At 43.3% G+C, this 19,635-nt stretch overlaps 9 protein-coding genes across 9 annotated transcripts; 3 read left to right on the top strand and 6 right to left on the bottom strand.

Annotated features, from left to right (window-relative positions):
• Nucleotides 1–286: 286 nt before the first annotated feature.
• On the bottom strand, nucleotides 287–2,012 carry V1512DRAFT_274968 (uncharacterized protein). The gene is made up of 3 exons (XM_066917806.1): nucleotides 1,554–2,012; nucleotides 1,358–1,501; nucleotides 287–1,298 (listed from the first exon to the last, which is right to left on the bottom strand). The coding sequence occupies exons 1-3, from the start codon at nucleotides 1,886–1,888 to the stop codon at nucleotides 719–721; spliced, it is 1,059 nt and encodes a 352-aa protein (XP_066772564.1). The 5' UTR covers nucleotides 1,889–2,012; the 3' UTR covers nucleotides 287–718.
• An 833-nt stretch (nucleotides 2,013–2,845) lies between these two features.
• On the top strand, nucleotides 2,846–4,296 carry V1512DRAFT_260191 (NADP-dependent oxidoreductase domain-containing protein). Its single transcript, XM_066915796.1, has 2 exons — nucleotides 2,846–3,276; nucleotides 3,326–4,296. The coding sequence occupies exons 1-2, from the start codon at nucleotides 3,060–3,062 to the stop codon at nucleotides 4,162–4,164; spliced, it is 1,056 nt and encodes a 351-aa protein (XP_066772563.1). The 5' UTR covers nucleotides 2,846–3,059; the 3' UTR covers nucleotides 4,165–4,296.
• A 12-nt stretch (nucleotides 4,297–4,308) lies between these two features.
• Nucleotides 4,309–5,448, bottom strand: V1512DRAFT_120789 (uncharacterized protein). Its single transcript, XM_066912927.1, has one exon. It carries the CDS (start codon nucleotides 5,176–5,178, stop codon nucleotides 4,453–4,455), a length of 726 nt encoding a protein of 241 aa, XP_066772562.1. The 5' UTR covers nucleotides 5,179–5,448; the 3' UTR covers nucleotides 4,309–4,452.
• A 4-nt stretch (nucleotides 5,449–5,452) lies between these two features.
• V1512DRAFT_260188 (ubiquitin fusion degradation protein 1) lies at nucleotides 5,453–7,767 on the top strand. The gene is made up of 2 exons (XM_066915795.1): nucleotides 5,453–5,551; nucleotides 5,604–7,767. The coding sequence occupies exon 2, from the start codon at nucleotides 5,629–5,631 to the stop codon at nucleotides 7,681–7,683; it is 2,055 nt and encodes a 684-aa protein (XP_066772561.1). The 5' UTR covers nucleotides 5,453–5,551; nucleotides 5,604–5,628; the 3' UTR covers nucleotides 7,684–7,767.
• A 1,742-nt stretch (nucleotides 7,768–9,509) lies between these two features.
• On the bottom strand, nucleotides 9,510–10,916 carry V1512DRAFT_260183 (chaperonin 10-like protein). Its single transcript, XM_066915794.1, has 2 exons — nucleotides 10,695–10,916; nucleotides 9,510–10,640 (listed from the first exon to the last, which is right to left on the bottom strand). The coding sequence occupies exons 1-2, from the start codon at nucleotides 10,866–10,868 to the stop codon at nucleotides 9,624–9,626; spliced, it is 1,191 nt and encodes a 396-aa protein (XP_066772560.1). The 5' UTR covers nucleotides 10,869–10,916; the 3' UTR covers nucleotides 9,510–9,623.
• A 382-nt stretch (nucleotides 10,917–11,298) lies between these two features.
• Nucleotides 11,299–12,772, bottom strand: V1512DRAFT_260182 (uncharacterized protein). The gene is made up of 3 exons (XM_066915793.1): nucleotides 12,548–12,772; nucleotides 12,387–12,475; nucleotides 11,299–12,337 (listed from the first exon to the last, which is right to left on the bottom strand). The coding sequence occupies exons 1-3, from the start codon at nucleotides 12,617–12,619 to the stop codon at nucleotides 11,398–11,400; spliced, it is 1,101 nt and encodes a 366-aa protein (XP_066772559.1). The 5' UTR covers nucleotides 12,620–12,772; the 3' UTR covers nucleotides 11,299–11,397.
• V1512DRAFT_235942 (uncharacterized protein) lies at nucleotides 12,773–14,073 on the bottom strand. Its single transcript, XM_066914107.1, has 5 exons — nucleotides 13,940–14,073; nucleotides 13,793–13,881; nucleotides 13,161–13,734; nucleotides 12,997–13,105; nucleotides 12,773–12,948 (listed from the first exon to the last, which is right to left on the bottom strand). The coding sequence occupies exons 1-5, from the start codon at nucleotides 13,965–13,967 to the stop codon at nucleotides 12,891–12,893; spliced, it is 858 nt and encodes a 285-aa protein (XP_066772558.1). The 5' UTR covers nucleotides 13,968–14,073; the 3' UTR covers nucleotides 12,773–12,890.
• Nucleotides 14,074–14,141: 68 nt separating this feature from the next.
• On the top strand, nucleotides 14,142–14,990 carry V1512DRAFT_260176 (uncharacterized protein). Its single transcript, XM_066915792.1, has one exon. The coding sequence runs from the start codon at nucleotides 14,204–14,206 to the stop codon at nucleotides 14,897–14,899; it is 696 nt and encodes a 231-aa protein (XP_066772557.1). The 5' UTR covers nucleotides 14,142–14,203; the 3' UTR covers nucleotides 14,900–14,990.
• V1512DRAFT_260173 (uncharacterized protein) lies at nucleotides 14,988–19,545 on the bottom strand. Its single transcript, XM_066915791.1, has 3 exons — nucleotides 18,697–19,545; nucleotides 17,770–18,186; nucleotides 14,988–17,721 (listed from the first exon to the last, which is right to left on the bottom strand). The coding sequence occupies exons 1-3, from the start codon at nucleotides 19,345–19,347 to the stop codon at nucleotides 15,271–15,273; spliced, it is 3,519 nt and encodes a 1,172-aa protein (XP_066772556.1). The 5' UTR covers nucleotides 19,348–19,545; the 3' UTR covers nucleotides 14,988–15,270.
• Nucleotides 19,546–19,635: the final 90 nt, after the last annotated feature.

The following is a 19,635-nucleotide window of genomic DNA, read 5'->3' as shown; positions in this document are numbered from 1 at the left end:
TTTGCGAATTTATATGCAATGACATGTTAAAACTGCCAATTACCAAGCTACTTCAGAGCTTTGTTTTTGCTGAAAATTTCTGGTAATGCACAACTTCTATCCTTCGCCATTCATCATGTTATGTAATTGAAGTATTGCGCTATGACATCACCTTTTGTCCGTAGTTAAGTTTTTTGTAGATCTTGCTGTCAAATGGCAACTCCTAGACTGCGATAGACTAAAACTTACAAAATACGCTTAATGGCCAAACTTTTGATCCAGAATTATGCTATTCAAGTCAATATATCTTAGCTGCCTGTTGATGATTCAGGAACGCAAATAAGGCTCGCCGCATGGATTGCGGCAACAAAGTTAGTGCCCTGGACCCCCCACATTGAATTCTCTTCTGTGCACCACATCGCGTCACGACTATAAAACAATCCACTGGTTTGATTGTGGCAACTTCTGTTCTACTCTTTTTTTCAACCAAAATTACAATTGCTTTTTAAGATGATATACTTGTGTGTTTTAGCTCAAGGCAATGAAATAACATATGCGGTTTGAGACTTTGTACACGTATGCATCCTACATGGCGCGAGTATAAGTAGAACAGCTATGTACGAAAATTTTATATTAGCATGTGCGAGATGTCTCATTTAGTCTATTCAAATTATCTATTATAACCCAGTTTGTATCAACACTCTATTCTATGCATGTTCCGTCAGTTTTCAAAAACATTCTAATAGCCCTTGGACTTGTCAATGATGTTCATGAGTGGCTTTCCTGCCTGCAATTGCTTAATGTTGTGAATAGCAATGTTGACAACCTTGTTTTCGTATCCGACCGAATGTCCGCTAATGTGGGGGGTCACGGTAATATTCTTTACCGACCACAACTTGTGTCCATCAGGAAGAGGTTCGGGATCGGTGACATCGAGAGCGGCGCCGGCAATGTGTTCACTTTCAGCAGCTTCGATCAGGTCCTCGGTGTTAACCAATTGGCCTCTACCAATGTTAATAATGTAAGCTCCTTTCAGCTTAGCAAGTGTTGCCTTGTTGATGATTCCTTCTGTTTCAGGAGTATATGGAGCGGAAACCAGAAGAACATCAATACCAGAGTTGAAAAAATCTTCTAGACCTTCCTTGCCACTGTACCACTCGGAAGGAATACTTCCGTCAGGATCACCGCTTCCAGGAACAGCAACCTCTACACGCTCTTTCTTGATAGGCGACGAAAATGAATGTGCGACAACCTTCATACCCAAAGCCTTTGCAATGCGAGCACTCTGTCGTCCGATAGCACCGTAGCCAAGAACGCCGCTGATGCAGATGTTAGTAAGAAAATACATCTTATAAAAACAAGAACATAGTAGTCTTACAATGTTCTGCCAAATTGGTCAATGACCGGCCGAGGAAAATCTTTATCTGAACCCCAAGTCTGCGCACCTTGCCACTTAGCATACAAAAATGAATTGTGAAAGAAATTGAGCATGACCATGATAATCCATTCGCTAATGCATGGGCTAATCAAACCAATTAGCATTTGGTCATAGACAAGAATAAGCATATACATACCCATGAGTACCACTAGCGGTACAATAAATAACACCAGTATCTTGATGAAAGTAGTCCAAAGAAATGAGCTGATTGCTTCCAGCCGAGTACAATTGAACGTATTTGAGTTTGGGGGCTACCTCTTGAGAAGGTGGTAGTATCCGACCAGTCAACAATATAGTAGTACGAGACCATTCCTCGTCAGTTACATCACGCACAGGTAAGCTACGACCGCCATATCCAGTGCCAGCGATGATGGTGACGGATGCAACATTTGGCAAATCCTTGAAAGCCTCGTAAACGGATTCACTAAACCCTGATGGGTTAAGAACAAGAATATGTTCTTCAGCAGTCATTGTAAAATGCAAAAAAATAGTCAATTGACTTTGTAGTAAGAATTAGAAGTGAATTATTGTAGAATTTTCTACTGAACAAGGCAAAGAGAGGAATTGATTAAAAAAGTCAAGTAAGATTGAAGTAGTGTTTTTTTAGAGTACGTTCTTTTGTTCCGCAGATGAGTCGCCGGAGAGCGGCTGCGGCTGCGGCTATCGGGGTTATACACGGATTGATTGATTCATCATCTCCCAGGGACCTTGAGGTAATTCTTTTAAATAATGAAGAATAAGCATTTGATTTTAAGGTATAACATGGTAGAGCAAACTAATAAGCCATTTTTTTAGTTGTAGCTTCAGTTGTATTATTAGCCTTAATTATGACTTGCTTTTGTGCGGACTAGAAATGTCATGGATGGCCGCGTAGATCTTGAAAATCTTAAAAATTTCTATCAAATCAGGCTGAATTTCAACAATTGATTGTTACGCGTAAAATACGCAGCAATTGCACAATTAGTACTTGAATAGTGAAGAAGTAGTAGTGATTGGGCTGCAGTTAGGTGTCGCCAATAAATTGAAATTGAACAAGGTGCAATCTGATTACTTCTTTTATAATGCAAATTATACAATAAACAGATATAATAAACGCCGTTTGATTGAATTATTAATGTTCTTTTGGTCAACTTTAACTCATTTTTCTTACAAACAAAATTACTACAAAAAAATTGGACTCTTTTGACTCTCTTTATCTTTAATAGTTATTCTTTGCCTGATAGATAGCCGGGCAATACACCCATATTTAACCCTGACCCATACATATTTATGTCACTGCCATTTGTACCACCCAATTTTAAGCTCTGATTTGTACGACCCTCGGCTCATATCCAAATCAAAACACAGCCAAAACTTTATCCGGGTCAGTCAAAACTAACACGTGTAATCAAAGTATTTTAACGTGTTATTTATGATTAAAATTCTAACCCGAGACACAAGGCGCCACTAACAGCACGGACCATCTGATGTCTGTCAAGTAATCAATGTCTCTCTTTGTCAATAGTCCGACCGCCGACTCTCAATTATTGTCCGTCAATCACTGGTCTTAATTGACAACCCTCTGTGGTCTCCTGCCCTTTAACTTCATCACACAATCAATCTAATCAGATTTCGTTTATTTACGTGACTGGCTTAGATTGCGATGTTGTTTGCTCAATTACCAACACCACCAGCTGAACCTGATACGCCTAAACTTCTCAGTTCAATTCGTTCAAGGACCGATACCGCCTCTCTTGACGATCTCCCACCTCTTGTCCTTGGTGGTGCTCAATTTAACCACCAATATAATGATGATCCTTTTAAATTGCCAATTAAAGACATTATAAAGCGTTGTTTTGACTCTGGTGTTTGCGCTATTGGTAAGAGGCTTAAAAATGCGTCAGCGAAGTATGTACTTATTGAATATAGATACTTCTGCCTACTACGGACCATCTGAAGTTTTAATTGGCAATGTTCTTGCCGATCCTGAGATTAGAAAACTTTATCCTCGTGAAACATATTTTATAATCACGAAAGCAGGTAGAATTGCTGAGAGTACATTTGATTATTCACCTTCATGGATGCGTCAATCGGTTGAGCGAAGTCTGACTCGGCTACACACCAGTTACCTTGATATAGTATACGCTCACGATGTTGAATTTGTCCCTTTAGACGAGACCCTCGGTGGAATTGCAGAACTCTTCAAAATGAAAGACGAGGGTATCATTAGAAACGTTGGGATTTCAGGTTATCCAGTACCGGTGCTGATCAAACTCGCCAAACTTGTCAGGAACAAACTTGGTCGTACTATTGACGCGGTCCTGTCATATTCAAACTTCACTCTTCAAAACCGATTGCTTAAATTTGCCCTTCAAGAGTTTCACGATGCTGGTGTCAAGAAGATTTTAAACGGTAGCCCGCTTAGCATGGCTCTTTTACGGTCTCAGCCTCCTCATGCATTTCATCCAGCAAGTCCAGTGCTCAAGTCAAAGGTCGCACAGGCGGCAATGCTTACTGCGTCCTATAACGTAGAGCTTGCAGATCTCTCAATGCGGTACGCTCTTCGGCACTGGGAAGGTACCACTGTTGTGGGGTGGAGCTCATTGTTTGAAGTGAATGCCGGAATCCAATCCTATTGGGATTCAAAGAATGAGGATCTAGCTGCAGAGGATGAGATTTTGATTCAGCAGGTCCAGGAAATCTTAGGCGATAGTGTTGACGAGGTTTGGACCTCTGGCTTGCAAGATAATTTTGATTATGTTTTATAATTTTGTAAAAACAAAACTGGCGTCGACGTGTTTGCGATAGATTGTACGATCTCTTGATGTTTTTTATATTTCACTTTTTTTGATTCCTTTCTTTTTTTTGCAATAGTGTCAAAACAAATCGTTTTTTCATTATCATGAACTCTGTAGTTTGATCAATATCTTGAACTACACCCTCCATAAATTGTATCGCTGTGATTTATTCACCCCATCCATCATTATATATATTACGTCGCGTTGGTCAAGTGTAAACCAGTAGATCTGACTTAAACAGCAACACTTTAGATCCCGTCAATCTGCAATAGCATTCTCGTTGTCAATTTTAACCTTTTCCAATGCTTTCTTTAAACTATCAATTTCTGTATCCTTATCACTCAAAGTTCGTGCCATCTCCGCCAATCTCTTCTTCAAGGTCTCGTTCTCTTTGCGTATACTTGACAAATACAGATCTTCGGCTGAAGACAAGCCCGATGTTGATCCAAAGCTTCGTCGCGAACTTCTTCTCGGCGACGAAGACAACGGTTGATGAATTGACGGCTGAATTGATGATACTGATGACGTATGCCGGTGGATCATACCGGGATACGTTGGAGTGGCATCTTCAGTGTCCGAGATCGCGTTGGCAGGAATAGATCCGCGGATCACAGATCGTGAACTTGCCCGGCGTGATAGTGATGAGCTTGAAGAAGACTCTGTTCGACGATGATGAGAAGGCGAAGACGGCACAGGTGATCTAGATCGTTGCTGTTCTTCACGTAGCATTGACAATTCTCTCTGCAACCGGTTTACTATGGCTTCTTGCTCTTTTTCAAGTGCATCATAAATTTGAGCTGACGACGGTTGTGACGGTAGCCGAGCAGGCATAGTCGGCTGTGGTGGAGGTGGGTTTCCTAACGCTGGATCAATTACTGTCGAAGCATTTGTTGTGACTGAATGTAATGAGTGGAAAGATGTTCGTCTTGATGAAGCTGCAGAAGACAACGGCGAAGTAGTTGAATCAGCGTGAAAGTAACTCATTGCTTTTTGTTCAACAGACACCAGAAACACAGATCAGGATTGAAAAAGAAGCAGAGAGTGAAGGGATCAATCAAAAACAACACGTATGAATATCTGACATACACAGTTCTCCCAACGGACACGTATTTTGGATTTTGGTGTGACCAGTTCACATGCGTATGTTGCTGATCACGTGATTTGAATATGCGCCACTCGAGAACCTCCCAGAAACGTCAGCCACCGCCGCACGTAAATACGCCACAGTCATCTCGAACGCATCACTAATCAACTTCGCCTTCGAACTATCAGCAGTGCTCTCTCTTTATATATATATATGTCACTATTAATAGAGGAAATCTTTCCTTGTTCTATAAGTTTTACATAAATTTTACTGGTAAGATGGACTCATTATTTGAAAGCAATTTAAGACCCACAAGATCATATAGATCATCCGCGCCATCACCTGTAGCTATGAGTGCTTCAGCACCAGTTTCATTAGCTCCACAGATTTCAGACGTTCTAGCATATTCAGATCGTATTATTCTACCTCAGTCACTATTGGAACAGCTAGTATCTGAAGCTGGTAACGAGCCACTTCCATCGCCTCTGACTTTTCGACTCGTCAACTCTGCAAATAATGCCTTTACGTACTGCGGCGTTCGTGAGTTTTCAGCACCAGAGTCCTCAGTGCTGTTGTCTCCACAGGTTGCTTCCACACTTGGAATCTTGCCCAAGCAACTGGTAGATTCGTCGGCGCCAGCGCCGGCAGTGAGTGTTGCAAAAGTGGATCTGCCAAAAGGCACGTTTGTCGCTTTGCGACCACTAGATAGCGCATATTTGACGATAGATGACGACTGGAAGGCATTGCTGGAGTCATCGCTACAATCTTCGTATACGACATTGACAGAAGGGCAGACATTCTCAATTAAGCATCCCGCTTCTCAAGAGACAATGTCGTTCTTGGTTGATAACTTACAACCAGAAAAGGCGGTGTGCATAGTTGAGACTGACTTGACAGTTGACATCGTTGCTTTATCAGAAGAGCATGCTCGGAAGTCTGTAGCAATCAGGAAAGCAAAAGAGCAGGCTCGTAGCACACATGCGAGTACGATAATCGCCGACCAGCAAGTTGCTGGTTCGTTCAATACAGAAGAATCACTTGCCCAGCCATTCTATTACGAGCTCAAATCTTGGGACAAGTCGCGTACTATCACTGTGACTTTGGAGATATTGGACGCGTCAGAAAGCAATGAGCGAGATATAGATAGCCGTGCCGCTGACGTCTTTATCTCTGTTGACGATCAACCATCACAAGGCTATTTTTTATGGTCTACACAGACGGAAGAGCGCAATAGTATATCAATTGAGCCTTCGAATTTATTTATCAAAGATGCAGAGCATTTGATGTTATCGGTTCAGAGTTTTGTTCATCCACTATCATTCTCGCTTAAAATATCACAGACTGCGGAAGTTGTCGATCTCACAGCGGGGACGAATATGGTTGCAGATTCTGTGCAATGTTCAAACTGCGAAAGGTTTTTTCCACAGCGTACACTACAATTACATTCGGCATTCTGTCAACGAAATAACATCCTATGTCCTCACCCCGGGTGCACCAAATTGTTTCGACGACAGGAAGGCATTCCAACAACTCACTGGCATTGCGATACAGATTTTTTTTCCAGCGACTCAGTTTCTTCAAAAGAAAAGCATATTAAGACACACCATATAGCTACATCCTGTGGTTGTGGAGAACAATTTTCGTCACTGCAGAATTTGGCACAGCACAGGGCCACAGCGTGTCCACAAAAATTGCATACTTGTCGATTCTGTCATCTCAAATTGCCTCAAGAATCTCTACCTGATTCTCAATCAGACTTGCTTGCCGGGTACACAGGACACGAGTCCCGATGTGGCACTCGCACTACAGAATGTTCACGGTGTGGTCGAATCGTACGACTTCGCGATATGATTAGTCATACTCAGTTGCATGTATTACAGAGAGTGTCTTCCCCGGTGCCGAAGATTTGTGCGAATACTTTATGCGTGCGAATGATTACAGGAAATACCAATATTCTTGGGTTATGCTCATCATGCTACGCGCCTTTGTATTCACCAATGCATGATCCGAGTGGAGCGAGACTGAAAAGCAGGATTGAGCGGAGATACTTCACTCAACTCTTTTCGGGCTGTAAACACTCACTTTGCGATAACCAAGCTTGTGCCACCGGTCGTGGCAATCTTGAACTATCGAAACTAGCCCCTGGTGAAATTGGACCTTTGGTCAAAGAATTGGTAGACGGCGGCAAGCTTCAGTTTTGCGTCGAGGATTCGATGACCAGACGCAAACACTTAGTCGACTGGGTGGCAGACGACAAAATCTATTCTCGTCCGTGGATTTGCAAAGCTGTCAACGAGGTTGCAGATGATGGTGAAGATGTGTCAGCATATGAAGCCAGGGTCAGATCCTGGCTTACTGAAAATGGTGTCCAGATCAGTGAAGCAAAGCAAATGATACTTGTATAATAATGTATATAGTTAGTTGGGTATTTGGTTATTGTATTGGGAAGGGACGTCATTGTAAATAATAGAATATGACTAGTGTTTATATGTTGCTGTTTCATACACGCGCATCCGCACGACCACGGTTCGAGTAAAAAATATCTACATTGCGCTATATCTACATCGCACCGTAGGCAGTCTAGTACTACTTGCTCTATAGTTAATAATTGCAGAGCAAGCACTACCATTAGATTGTTAGTCAAAATACCAATTGAATTATGTAGCTCCATATTTAAGATTTTTGCTATTTTCGAGGTTAAGAGTATTTAAATTACGCGTACCGCACACACACCCCTAACCAAAACCCCTTGAAGTTGTTTCTGAGAATTAAACGTTTAATTAGATTTATAGAGGACTGTCTAGCCTTCTTCGGTCGCTAGTGGTTTTGAGCTCTAGACTATTGAAACTAATTTACGGTTATTTAAGGGTTTCAGGGTTTAAACCTCTCAGTCTTGAAACCCTGATATTTAATAAAACGCATCTTTTGCTGGTTCTGTCATAGCCGCCATTCACACGCTGCCGCGCCTTGCTTGATCTTGCCGTGGAAACGGGTGGGCTCATAACTGATAGTGAGCTTATAGTGAGTGAGCTTGTAAGCGTAAATCATTAGTGAGTACAATTATAGAAGTAAATATATTAAAGTATTGCCTACACTCATAGACCGGAATATAAATAACATAACAAGCTTGAGGAACTACCACGAAGAAGCAGACTACGTGCCTTTATATCCTCAAGCTACTACAGGACAAACATCAGCGGTGTATTGTCATATTATCACATCTAAGGCATAAATGTCTGGAGGTGTTGTACCTATAATCTATCGGCAATATCTGTCTACCAGCTCAAGGGTTTTGTGTCGTGTGTTCAAACTGGCTACTTCTATTAAGATTGTGCTCTGTGGTGTCCGAGCATGGGAGATAAAGTAACCTTGGCTTGAAGACCTGAAACAAAAGTTACCAGAAGTTACAGACTTAATCCTTAACAGCAAACCATTATTGTCCTTCTACATTTCGATGTCAAGTGGTTTTTGGATGTGTGCTGTGCCATCCTCTTTTCCTTATTTCCCCTTTTCCTCTTTTCATCTTTCTAGGCTGATTTAGCATCAGTTACTAAGGAGAGAGCGAGCAACCGGGCCATTTTTACAATATGCGAATAAGATTCGCATTTGCTCACTGTGATGAAACATTATAATTTAGACAGTCATTTATACTTAGTGCTCGCCTTATACTATTACATATACATGTTGGTAAGTATAAAACACCTTTATAATTCATCATAACAAGTCTAGAATATTAGAGTTGTAAGCGATTACGCTCAGGGGCTAACGTTTGCGGCTCAAAGCAAAACAGTATCACTCGCTGAATCACGGAACGTTTGCAGCAAAATGAGCACAGAACTTCTTTGGCTCGCCGCAGTGGCTTTTTCTGGCTGCATGCAAATTATGGGCTGTTATGCTTAAGCGCAGGTGCAAAATTGAAGCTTAATGTGGATGTCGTATTCGGTGTCGACTTAGGCTAATTAATAACTGATCTCTGTGTCGCACTTAATCACCATCGTATTTGCACGCTTAACGTGGCTTGGCTTTTCCCGGAAAACAACAAACAGGAGGCTACAGTTATATTATGATTGACTGTAAGATGAAGTTTGGTGGGCAACACGCATACAAACATCAACTGCAAAAAATCGAAGCAATTGTTTGTTCCGCGTGAAGCAAGCCAGCAAAACCAACACTTTCCAATCAATCTTCAGCTTTGAGGCTATCAAACAACCTCATTTTATTTACACGTATATGCCGAATCGAAACATTTTATTCACCCCGGCATTGGAACTATGCCACGTAGGACTAAACACCATTGCTAAACTAAAAACAAACTGAATGTCTCATAAACTGATCATGAAATAACTTATTTTGAACAGTCAAGAACGTATCGGCCAGCGATTTCGCCCTTCTCCATAAGTCCGAAGACCTTAGGAAGCTCCGAAAGACCAACAACCTTAAGTGGAGACTCAACTAATCCACGAGTGAAGAAATCAAGAGCCTCTGTAGTATCGGCTCTGTTACCGACGTATGAACCCTTGATTGTGATTGACTTAACGACAGTCGAGAAGACCTCAGACTTAACGTAAGCGTGTGCGGGAAGGCCAACAACGACAACAGTACCACGTGGACGCACGTACTGAGTCGAGAGCTCAAACGGCTTTTCAGCTACAGCAACGTTAATGACAGCATGTGGACCACCATTGGTGATCTTAATAACATCCGAAACAATATCGGGAGTAGTAGCAAAGTCAACGAAGACCTCACACCCAAGCTTAGCGGTCAACTCCTTCTTGGCATTACCAGTATCGACACCAAGGACACGGAATCCCATAGCCTTAGCATACTGAATGCAAAGAGTTCCGAGACCACCACCAGCACCAGTGATTGCAACCCACTGTCCAGGCTTAGCACCAGATTCCTTCAACGCCTTGTAGACTGTGATACCAGCGCAAAGAATAGGAGCAATCTTTGCCAAATCCGAACCCTGAGGGATAGGAGCGGCGTGAATGGCCTTTGCAATTGCGTATTGCTGGAAGGAACCATCGACAGTATAACCTGAAAGGAGAGCACCAGGGCAGTTGGGCTCGAATCCGTTATTGCACATCTCGCAAGACAAGCAAGAACCGTTCAGCCATTTGATTCCGGCATAATCGCCAATCTCGAAGTTTGTAACATTGCTCCCCTTAGCGACAACGACGCCGGCACCTTCGTGACCTCCTACAAGAGGAAGCTTAGTGTCCAAAGGCCAGTCACCTTTCCAAGCATGGAGATCAGTGTGGCAGACACCGGAGTACTTGACATTGATCAAGATCTCATCATCGGCAGGAGTAGCTACCGGGATCTCCCTATATTCAATTGGACCACCAGTCTTTTCGAAGACCTATGAATGACGTCAATGACGAATCCAATGTATCAAGTCTTAAGAAATACATACCTGAGCCATTTGAGTCTTTGGAATAGAAACCATTGTTCTAATTGGCTGTTTGTAAACTGTTTTAATAATTGGAGTAAATAATCTTTGATGTTGTGATTTACAACTGGATGCGAAAGAAGATAAAGCGGGACGAGACGCGGTCTTATAGGAAGCGGCGAGGGAATTGCGAAGCATGACTTTATTGAGAGTGAGAGAGGAAAGAGCTAAACGACATAAGTTAACGGAAGCGCTCGCTTCCGTTCATATTAAGGCGACCGGGAGGTTTAGGTCTTAGGGAAGAGTGGAATGGTGCATGCGGCTCAGTTGACGTCACGCGGTGTTTATCATGTCGGTCGGTCGGGTCGAATCGACTGATCGCTTTAATATTTGGTCACACGATTTATTATAGAGATGATATATATATATGGTATGATTTATATAGTACTTTTGTATATATGTTTAATGGCATTTAAATAGTCTTTAAGAATTCCTTTTTTAGATTGTATTCTTTGTATTTTACTGTGCGATGACTACTGACTTGGTCTCTGCTCTTCAACAAAAGCAAAGAACAAGCTAAGCCATCCTCTAATCTTCTCCTTTAGACCCCTCTTTCTAAAATCAATTTAAGAAAAAAAAAAAAAAAAAAAAGCATTCCGAAACGAAATTAGTATAATCAATTGTATTCATCACATAAAACTTCCATTCGGCCGTTAATTTAATAGTGTCACAACTCATCCTTTAAATGCTTTGCCCGTGATCCGGAGCCAGGCATGATGACAATGAAGTCGATAATCAAATCGCCATGTTTTCCACTTTCTCGAAAACGTGGCATACCTTTACCCCGCACGATTTGCTTCTCATGGTGTTGTATACTTTCACCGGCTTTACGGGATATCGTCACATTTGATCCATCTAAGAACTCAATATCCCTCTTCCATCCTCCGAAAAGGGCTTCCTTAGCGCTAAGCGGCTCCACTCTAAACAAATCCGCTTCTCTTCTTCTAAACCCTTGATTTTCCCCGCGTTTCTCATCAACTTCAACATACAAATCTCCGGCCTCCCAATCAGGGCTCTCATCAGCCTCGTTCTCAAACACAACCCGCATCCCCTTCGGAGTACCGGGCTCGACTGTAATTTGATGTGTCCTCGTCTCGCGCATGACTTTGGCTCCCTTGCAAGCTTTACACAAGTGTGTAAAGACGTGACCTTGTCCAGAGCATTTGTCGCACGGCATCTGCATGGTTTGGTACATCCCTGGACCCAATTGTCTCCGGACTGTTTTGACTCCCCTACCACCACATGCCGAACATTGGCGCTTCTCGTTATCCTCTGATCCTGTTCCTCCACACGAGTCACAAATCCCTTGAACCGGTACAGTAAACTCAAACGTATTACCCTTGTAGAGATCACTTAGACTGACCTCAACTTTGCTCTCCATGTTGGGACCCCGTCTTGTTCCTCGAAAATGCCCCTGTCCTCCAAAAAATCGTGAAAATAAGTCGTACGGATCATTGCCTGGATGACCACCTCCATGACCTCCTGCTGCTTGTTGCTTTAAACCTTCTTCTCCGTATTTGTCATAAATCTCTCGCTTTGTTTTATCATACAGAACTTCATAGGCTTCTGCTAATTCTACAAACTTCTTTGCTGCATCGTCGTTTCCACTGAGAATTAATTAGTACAGCCAAATCAAAGCACATAACTTGAACGTACGGATTCTTGTCTGGATGATATTTTTTACTCAATTGTCTATAAGCAGATTTGATTTGTTTTTCTGTCGCATCTCGTGAAATACCTAATATCTTTATGTATAGTCAGTCAGTCAGTCAGATTCTCGTTCAATTGCCTTTTGACCATTGCCAGCTCCTTCTCACCTTATAGTAATCTTCACCAGCAGTCACTACGACCACAAAGACAAGAACCAAAATCCACCGCAGCAATTGCATTGCTAATCACTCAATTTCAAGCAAAAGCTGTTTTTGTTCGTGCGATAGAATTGAATTCAAGACCTGATTCAAAAAGCGGAACATGAATAATTTAAGGTTTGACCGACGTATCCCCTTTGTCTACAATCTTACACGCATACTTACGGCGTAACTATCACAAGTCATCAAAAGCATTCTAAATTAACATAACAATACATTTAATTGACCACAAACAAACCAGTTCATATATTTACTAGAGTACATCCTGGACTTCCACTAGATCGACACCATTTCATTGCTGACTGCTAAATCCTCTGCCGCGCTTAATCAGTGCATCACTATATAGAGCACTATATGATTAATATGTGCACCAATTCGCTAATAAGATTTCAAATTACCTGACTTTCTGAGTGCCGTCTTGAATCACGACTGGTGCGCGATGCGACTTCTGCTGAAGGGAGGTCTTTAGTTGACTGCTAGAGACAATCTCGGCCTTTATTATCCGTCCTAATCAATATCAGTCAACGGCCCGAAATAAAGCCATACCCAAACTAAAACTCACCATCGGCCATCGCATTGTCAATCTGGGTAACACATGCATCTGCATTGGACCGTTCCGCATATACCACTTCAGCTACCACACTGTTCTGAGCAGCCATAACAGCTGACGACTCGACCTCGCCACCGAGTCTATTTAAAAACGCATACACGTCTTCTTCGGTCGTCCCAGGAGCTAGATTTGATATCCTGACAAACGTTTTGCCACTGCTCCCTTTAATATCAAACATCTTTGCCGCGCTTTCAACTGTCTTCTTCGGCTTTGACACTATCGGCGCCTTAACTTCTTGCGTGTTGACAACTTTATTCTTTGGCACAACTCTAGTGCCCTGTAATGCTGCAAAAAGTGGATTGTTTGCAAGACTTTTTGCGATTGTTTGTTTGGCAGTTACTGGCCGAGTTGAAGGTGTAGGCGGAGCAGATCCTCCTTTGCCTATTCGTGCAGCAAGCGCATTCACCGCCAGTGGTGATTTATTCTTAGTGACATTTTTGCTATTTCCTCCATTTGAGCTAAACAAAGAGTCCACTCTGTACATGTCATGATTCCAATCTCCATTTGGTGCATGAGGTCCACGCGACTATCATCTTTCATCAGAACGTCCTTTTAAACCAGTATAAACCAGTAATCACACGTACCCGTCCATTATTCCGTCCACGACCTCTGAATCCTCCTCGTCCGCGACCTCGAAACGAGTTTGCGCCATTGTTTGAACCCTCTGCTCCGCCTGTGATGTTTAATATCAGCCAAATGGTCAATGAACACCACTTTGTATCTGCACTTACTAGGAGGATCAATATCCATTGCACTCATTTTCTTTATCACACAAGCAATGTCAATCTTGGTGCTAACTATGGCGGATCAGATTCAAAATTCAGCAAATTCACGATGTTTTGCTCTGCCTCACAGCTCAGTACAAAACCCGTCAAAGTTCACAGTTTTCAGGCACGAAGTTTAAAGAGTCAGCCTGATTTTGAATTCTGTATAGTAAAAATCTCTATACCTGTCTGAACTCTGATTTCTGATTCCTGTCTGTAAAAATTTATGCAATGGCAAGCACCGTGCTTGACACTGTCGCTCTGGCCATAATCGTGACGCTGACGCGGTCTTGCATCCTGCTCCACAACGTCTGCACTCTCTGTTTTCTGACCCCGCTCGAGCTCGCAGTCTCGTTCCTGCGCCCGCTCTGCCCGCCATCCGTGTTTCGCGATTGGCAACAACAACACCAACCTCTCTGTGTCACCGACAAAACCGCGCTGTCTGTCGACATCGTCAGTAGCAAAGGCGCGCCGCCGAAAGTCGCAGGCCAGTGCAGGCGCTGCGTGAACGCTTACACAGCGACCGAACTCGCCTCTAAAATCCCTCTATCCGTTCCACCAAGATCAAACATTGGTCGACCAGCCGGCCGCTCATTCACATACCCAGTCTCACACCCGCCGCCGCTGCAACACCAGCAGCAATCCGCACACTCGCAAACCAAGGCAAGAACAGTCTCAAACCATCAAATCCGGCCGACACTAGACTCGGCTTCAAGTCGTTTATCGAGAATGTTTCAGCCATCGTTGCGGACTCGCGAAATATCCGCCGCCGAGCTCAGACTAGCTCCACTGCTGGTCACAAGCAATTACAGTAACTCCAAGATTGACGTTTTGTCTCTCACATCCCTCTCCTTGGAAGACGAGCAAGATGGCAAGACCAATGTATTGAGACGACACCGACTGAAACAGTTCTTCAAACGCCAATAAATTTATATTTGGGATCTTGTAGGTGTAGGACGTTTTGACATTTGAATTTATTATTTTCTTACGCGCTTGCTGTCACATCCTACAAAACTTCAATAATAAAGAAATTTCAATTTTTACATATTATAATCCATTAATCGAAAATAAGCAATAACATGAAAAATTTATCCCTGCAAAATGAATGCACAAGCAAAAATTCCGCGAACAAACATTAAAACACACGCTAATGAAAACACGCAATACAAAAAAAACAAAATCAAAAACCGCAATCACACGCAATGACTTTGGATTTTGCAACTGATGCCGTGCAATGATGACTTTTCCATTCCGATTCTACCCATTTTTGATTTCCTGATTCTTCACATAAAAGCTTTTTATCTGCTGAACCGCATGCTGTTGTTCCGAGACTTGCTCAGGTCCTTGATAGCCTGCGCCTTCTCAGCTTCCTTGTGAATCTCCTTAATGGTCTTGGGTCCGCTGTCGGCAGTCTTCTTATCCCTCCAACCAACCCTGCGCAGATCAATCAAATCCATAATCATGAACTTTATCCGACTAGGCAACTTCTGTGTGTCCAGGATGTTTTGTAATCTTTGGAAGTACGCCTCCATGTGATCTCTGTGAATACGCTCAGATTCGAGTTTGTAGCCAATAGTGGTCAGCAGTCCACACAAACTCTCAATCTCTTCTTCGCTCGGACTGGCAACCAGTAGCATCTGGACGCAACGATGCATAACACGCTCAGAAATCATATCAAGCATGTAAAGCTCACCGACAAATCGTACAAGACCCAATCCTCGTCGCTTGACTGCCACAACCTTGTAGTAATCGTCAGACAAAAGCTCCGGCGCTTCTTTGCCATCGCCAAGGTTTTCGGACCAGCCCTTCTCGAATTTCTCCTGACACTTGTTCAGAAGATATTTGCGGAACAGAGCACCGCCTCGGACAGGCTCGCCATCCTTGTCAACAACACCATCCTCAGTGATATCTTCACCAAGAGATTCATGCACCTTCCGACAGAATCGAGCATACATGTTCGACCAGTGGGCTTCATCAGTAGCCTTCTCAAATGTCAACTCAATGACTTGACGCAGAGTCCTGCCGTCTCGTTCATACTTGGCTTGAGAAGCAATTTCAATGATCTGATCTGAAATCTTGTCGAATTTCTCCAAAGTCATCTTATTGAGCATACCGTTAACCTTACGCTGAACAACATCGGGAAGCAGGATGGTTGGTCCATCGGCAGCAGCCTCAACATCAGCTTCCTTAGAAGCACGTGGCTTCCATCTGTTCGCTGAAAGCGTCAAAGGCTCGACATTCTCCTCCACGGGAGTTGGTGGACCAGATGCAAAATCGCCGCCAGCAGGAGTAATATCCCGTGAGCTAGGTGTCCGCTCCATCGTGCGCTTGCCTCGGTTGTTGCCACCATTAGAGTTCTGTCGCATATTTCGTGGCATGCCCATCATATTTTGGCCCATCTTGCCAAAAGAAGGTGTTCTGTTAAGAGTGGCCAACGGATTCTCACCTGAATTGGTACGCTTGGGGAATCCCCGATCAGACAACAATGGTGACTTAAAACCAAGTTGCCCCATACTACCCAGCTGACCCATACCAGCAAAAGGCATCGACGAGATGTTTGATGCACGAGCACCTTGTCGGCCGGTACTGCTGTTTGTCCGGTTGGCAGACGGTCGCTTGCTACCGTCTTCAACGTCCTGAAGATTCTTCGATCGTTGGTCCCAGTCCTCGGTTGGTATGCCAGTAACAACGCTCTGAAACTGCAGCAAAAACGTGGGATCGTACCTTAACTTGCTAGAACCGGTCTTAGTGGTGAGGTTTAGCGCAGGTCTTACTATGCCTTCGGGATATGAGACATCACTTATATTCTTGATAGGCTCTGCCTTCTTGAGCTGAATAGCAAAGCTGCTGTCGATGGTACTTGCGGTATCAACAGACAACGCGCTCTTTTCTGAATTTGGAAGAGCGGCTGGAAGAGTAGGTGAGCCAATTGACTCTGGTGTAGCTGGAGTGCCGGTACTCAATGGGGTCTCGTCATCAGTAGCTTCCTTCGCATCAACTGACTTCTCGACCTTCTCCTCTTCAGCTTTTCGGGCAAGAGCCTCTTCGGCTTCTTTTTCAGCCTGAACACGTGCTTCTTCAGCTTTGGCTTCTTCTTCTTTGGCCCTAGCAAGTTCTTCTTCTTCCTTCTTAATACGCTCAGCCTCAAGTTCTTTCTCTTTGGCAAGCCGCTCTTCTTCCTCCTTTTGCAAACGAGCGTCTTCCTCCGCTTTAGCAATGCGCTCGGCTTCCTCCTTAACCTTACGTTCTGCCTCTTCCTTCTCACGCTTTTCCTTCTCCATGCTCTGAATAATTTTTTCACGGGCTTCAGCAACGGCTTTCTCCGTTCGTTCACGTTTTTGATCCTCGCTGAGGCTTGTTGTACTGCTCAGTTGTCTGGAGTGGCCAAGAGCAGGAGCATTGATAATGGGAGTTTTGACGCGTTCCGGAGTCGCTACAGCAGCTGCAGTAGCAACAACAGTAGCATGAGGGGTAGTCGGTGTACTCACTTCTTTAGCAATCTTAACCTCAGCGTGAGTGGTGGGGTCAATAATTCTGATTGCTTTGCTAACAGGTCTTTGAATCAAAGGTGGACTAGCAGCAGGTGTCATCGACGGAACAGCCGGCATCGCAACCTGACCAACGCGTGGGCTCTGGTCAGGCATTGTTCCGCGATCTTGCTGTGGATAGAACGGCTGAGCCTGTGGAGCAGGTTGGCTACCGTATCGCATATTTTGAGGGGTATAATAGTAACCATCGGGAGAGGGATACTTAAATTCAGTCAATAGCTTGAAAAAAATATAAAGTAGTAAGCATACCTGTTGGCCGGGATATTGTTGAGGATAAAAGCCTGGATACCAGGCTGCCTGTTGGATGTTCATTGCCATCTGAGCCTGTCCAGGCTGAGGAGTTACAGCTGGAGACTGTGCTTGATACGGTCTTGGGTTACGACCACTCTGTTTATGTGGAGATTGATTGTAGGGAGCGGTCTGCTGGAACGGTGAATTTGGGCCTCCTCTTGGGGGACCTCGGGGCTGCTGATTTCCAGAGATGAAGCCGTTCGCAAAGGTATTTGAATACTGGTGATTCGGAGTACCGTTAGTAGGCTGTTGATGTTGTCGTCTAGGTGACTGGGGTGGAATTTGAGCAGTGGGTGGGGTAGGTGGTACAGTATCAGTTCGCATGTGACTGTTTGCTGATGAGAGGTCAATTGGATTCGTCTGAGATATGTTCTGCTATAGATAAGGAATTAGTTAAAATCCCCCAAGATCCAAAAATATGTCGCTAAACAAGAGATGAAAAAAAAAATGGAGAAGAAAAAATTACTTCTCCCCAAGGTTGTGAAGTAAAGAGGAAAAGGGAAAGGTAAAGGCAAAAAAAAGAAAGAAAGGGAGGAGGAAAAAAGAGCGGCGACAGAAATTCCAGTACTATGTCGTCATGCTTGTGGCGTTTAGTTGTTGTGGTATAAATGTGCAACCTGTTACACCCTTGACACCTTAACTTCCGCGATAAACAAGCAATTTGGCCTAATAAGGAAGATGAAATCATTACACACATTTTTTTTGTCAATGATCAGTATGAGCAGTGATTGACAGAGTCATGTAGTCGATATGGACTAAACTGATCGAATTTGAGTATATATAAACGCGTTCGAAACGTTCACACGTTTAAAACGTAAGGGAGGGAAGCCATAGTGAACAGTATACAGCGACGATCTTGTAGCAAAAAAGAAAAGTTGGACTTACATCTTGCTTGTCTGTATCTACAGTGCCGAATTGAACTACACCCGCAGGAACAGTCTGCATAGTAGGAACTCCGCCACTGAGGCCAGCGTGAGGGGCAATTGGTGAGGCAGAGGTCGATGTAGATATACCAGTTGAATTAGAGCTTAAATTTGCCAAATTGGCGCTTGATGCTAGTCCATCGTTCGCCATTGTGGTAGGAGCAGAAACAGGTTCACTGATAGAGCCAAATTGTATAGGCATGTTGTTACCATTGGCCGAAAATTGTCCTTGAGTTCCGAACTGAACAGCATTATTCTGAGACCAAGTCCTTCGTGGTGTTGGAGGCATAGTTGTAGATTGGTTCATAGTTGACTTTCTTCTCATGTGACCACGATCATTGTGTTGAATGTTACTCGGGATATATGTGCCGTTGCCTGAAGACTTTGGTGCGTGTCCTGCTGCGATAATCGGTAATGCGGGAGGAACTATACCAGTAACAGGAGCAGGCTTTTTGCTGAGTGCTGTTGATGATACTGGCTGATTATCTGACGATTGAGTATTTCGTCCAGCTGCTTGAGCGTAATTGAATGGCATAGGCGATGTTGTTTGTCCCAATACTTTTACCACAGGTTGCTCAGATGCGACAGAGATCGAGCTAACTGGAGTAGCCATATTTAGAGTAAGAATATCAAATCTGTTGTTGAAGAATTCAATACTATAAATCAAATATAACAAGTACCAAATATAGTACTTAATTTGACTTGTACCTTGCTTGTGAGCAGTATTTTGGGTGTACACAATTTTTTTTTGTTAGACAAAAGCTAGTTTGATACGCACAGAGCGTGCGCGTGTGCCGGACAAGCGCCTCAATGATCTAATTTGGAACTGGCTGTGCAGTATTTTTATACGTAATAATTAAGAATGCTTTAATGTTATTGATTTAAGATATAATAAAAAGTT

The sequence above is a fragment of the Lipomyces arxii genome, assembly GCF_038497795.1.
Source record: "Lipomyces arxii strain Phaff 12-163 unplaced genomic scaffold V1512scaffold_4, whole genome shotgun sequence".
Classification (NCBI taxonomy): Eukaryota; Fungi; Ascomycota; class Lipomycetes; order Lipomycetales; family Lipomycetaceae; genus Lipomyces; species Lipomyces arxii.
This window is presented reverse-complemented; position numbering and strand designations above follow the sequence as displayed.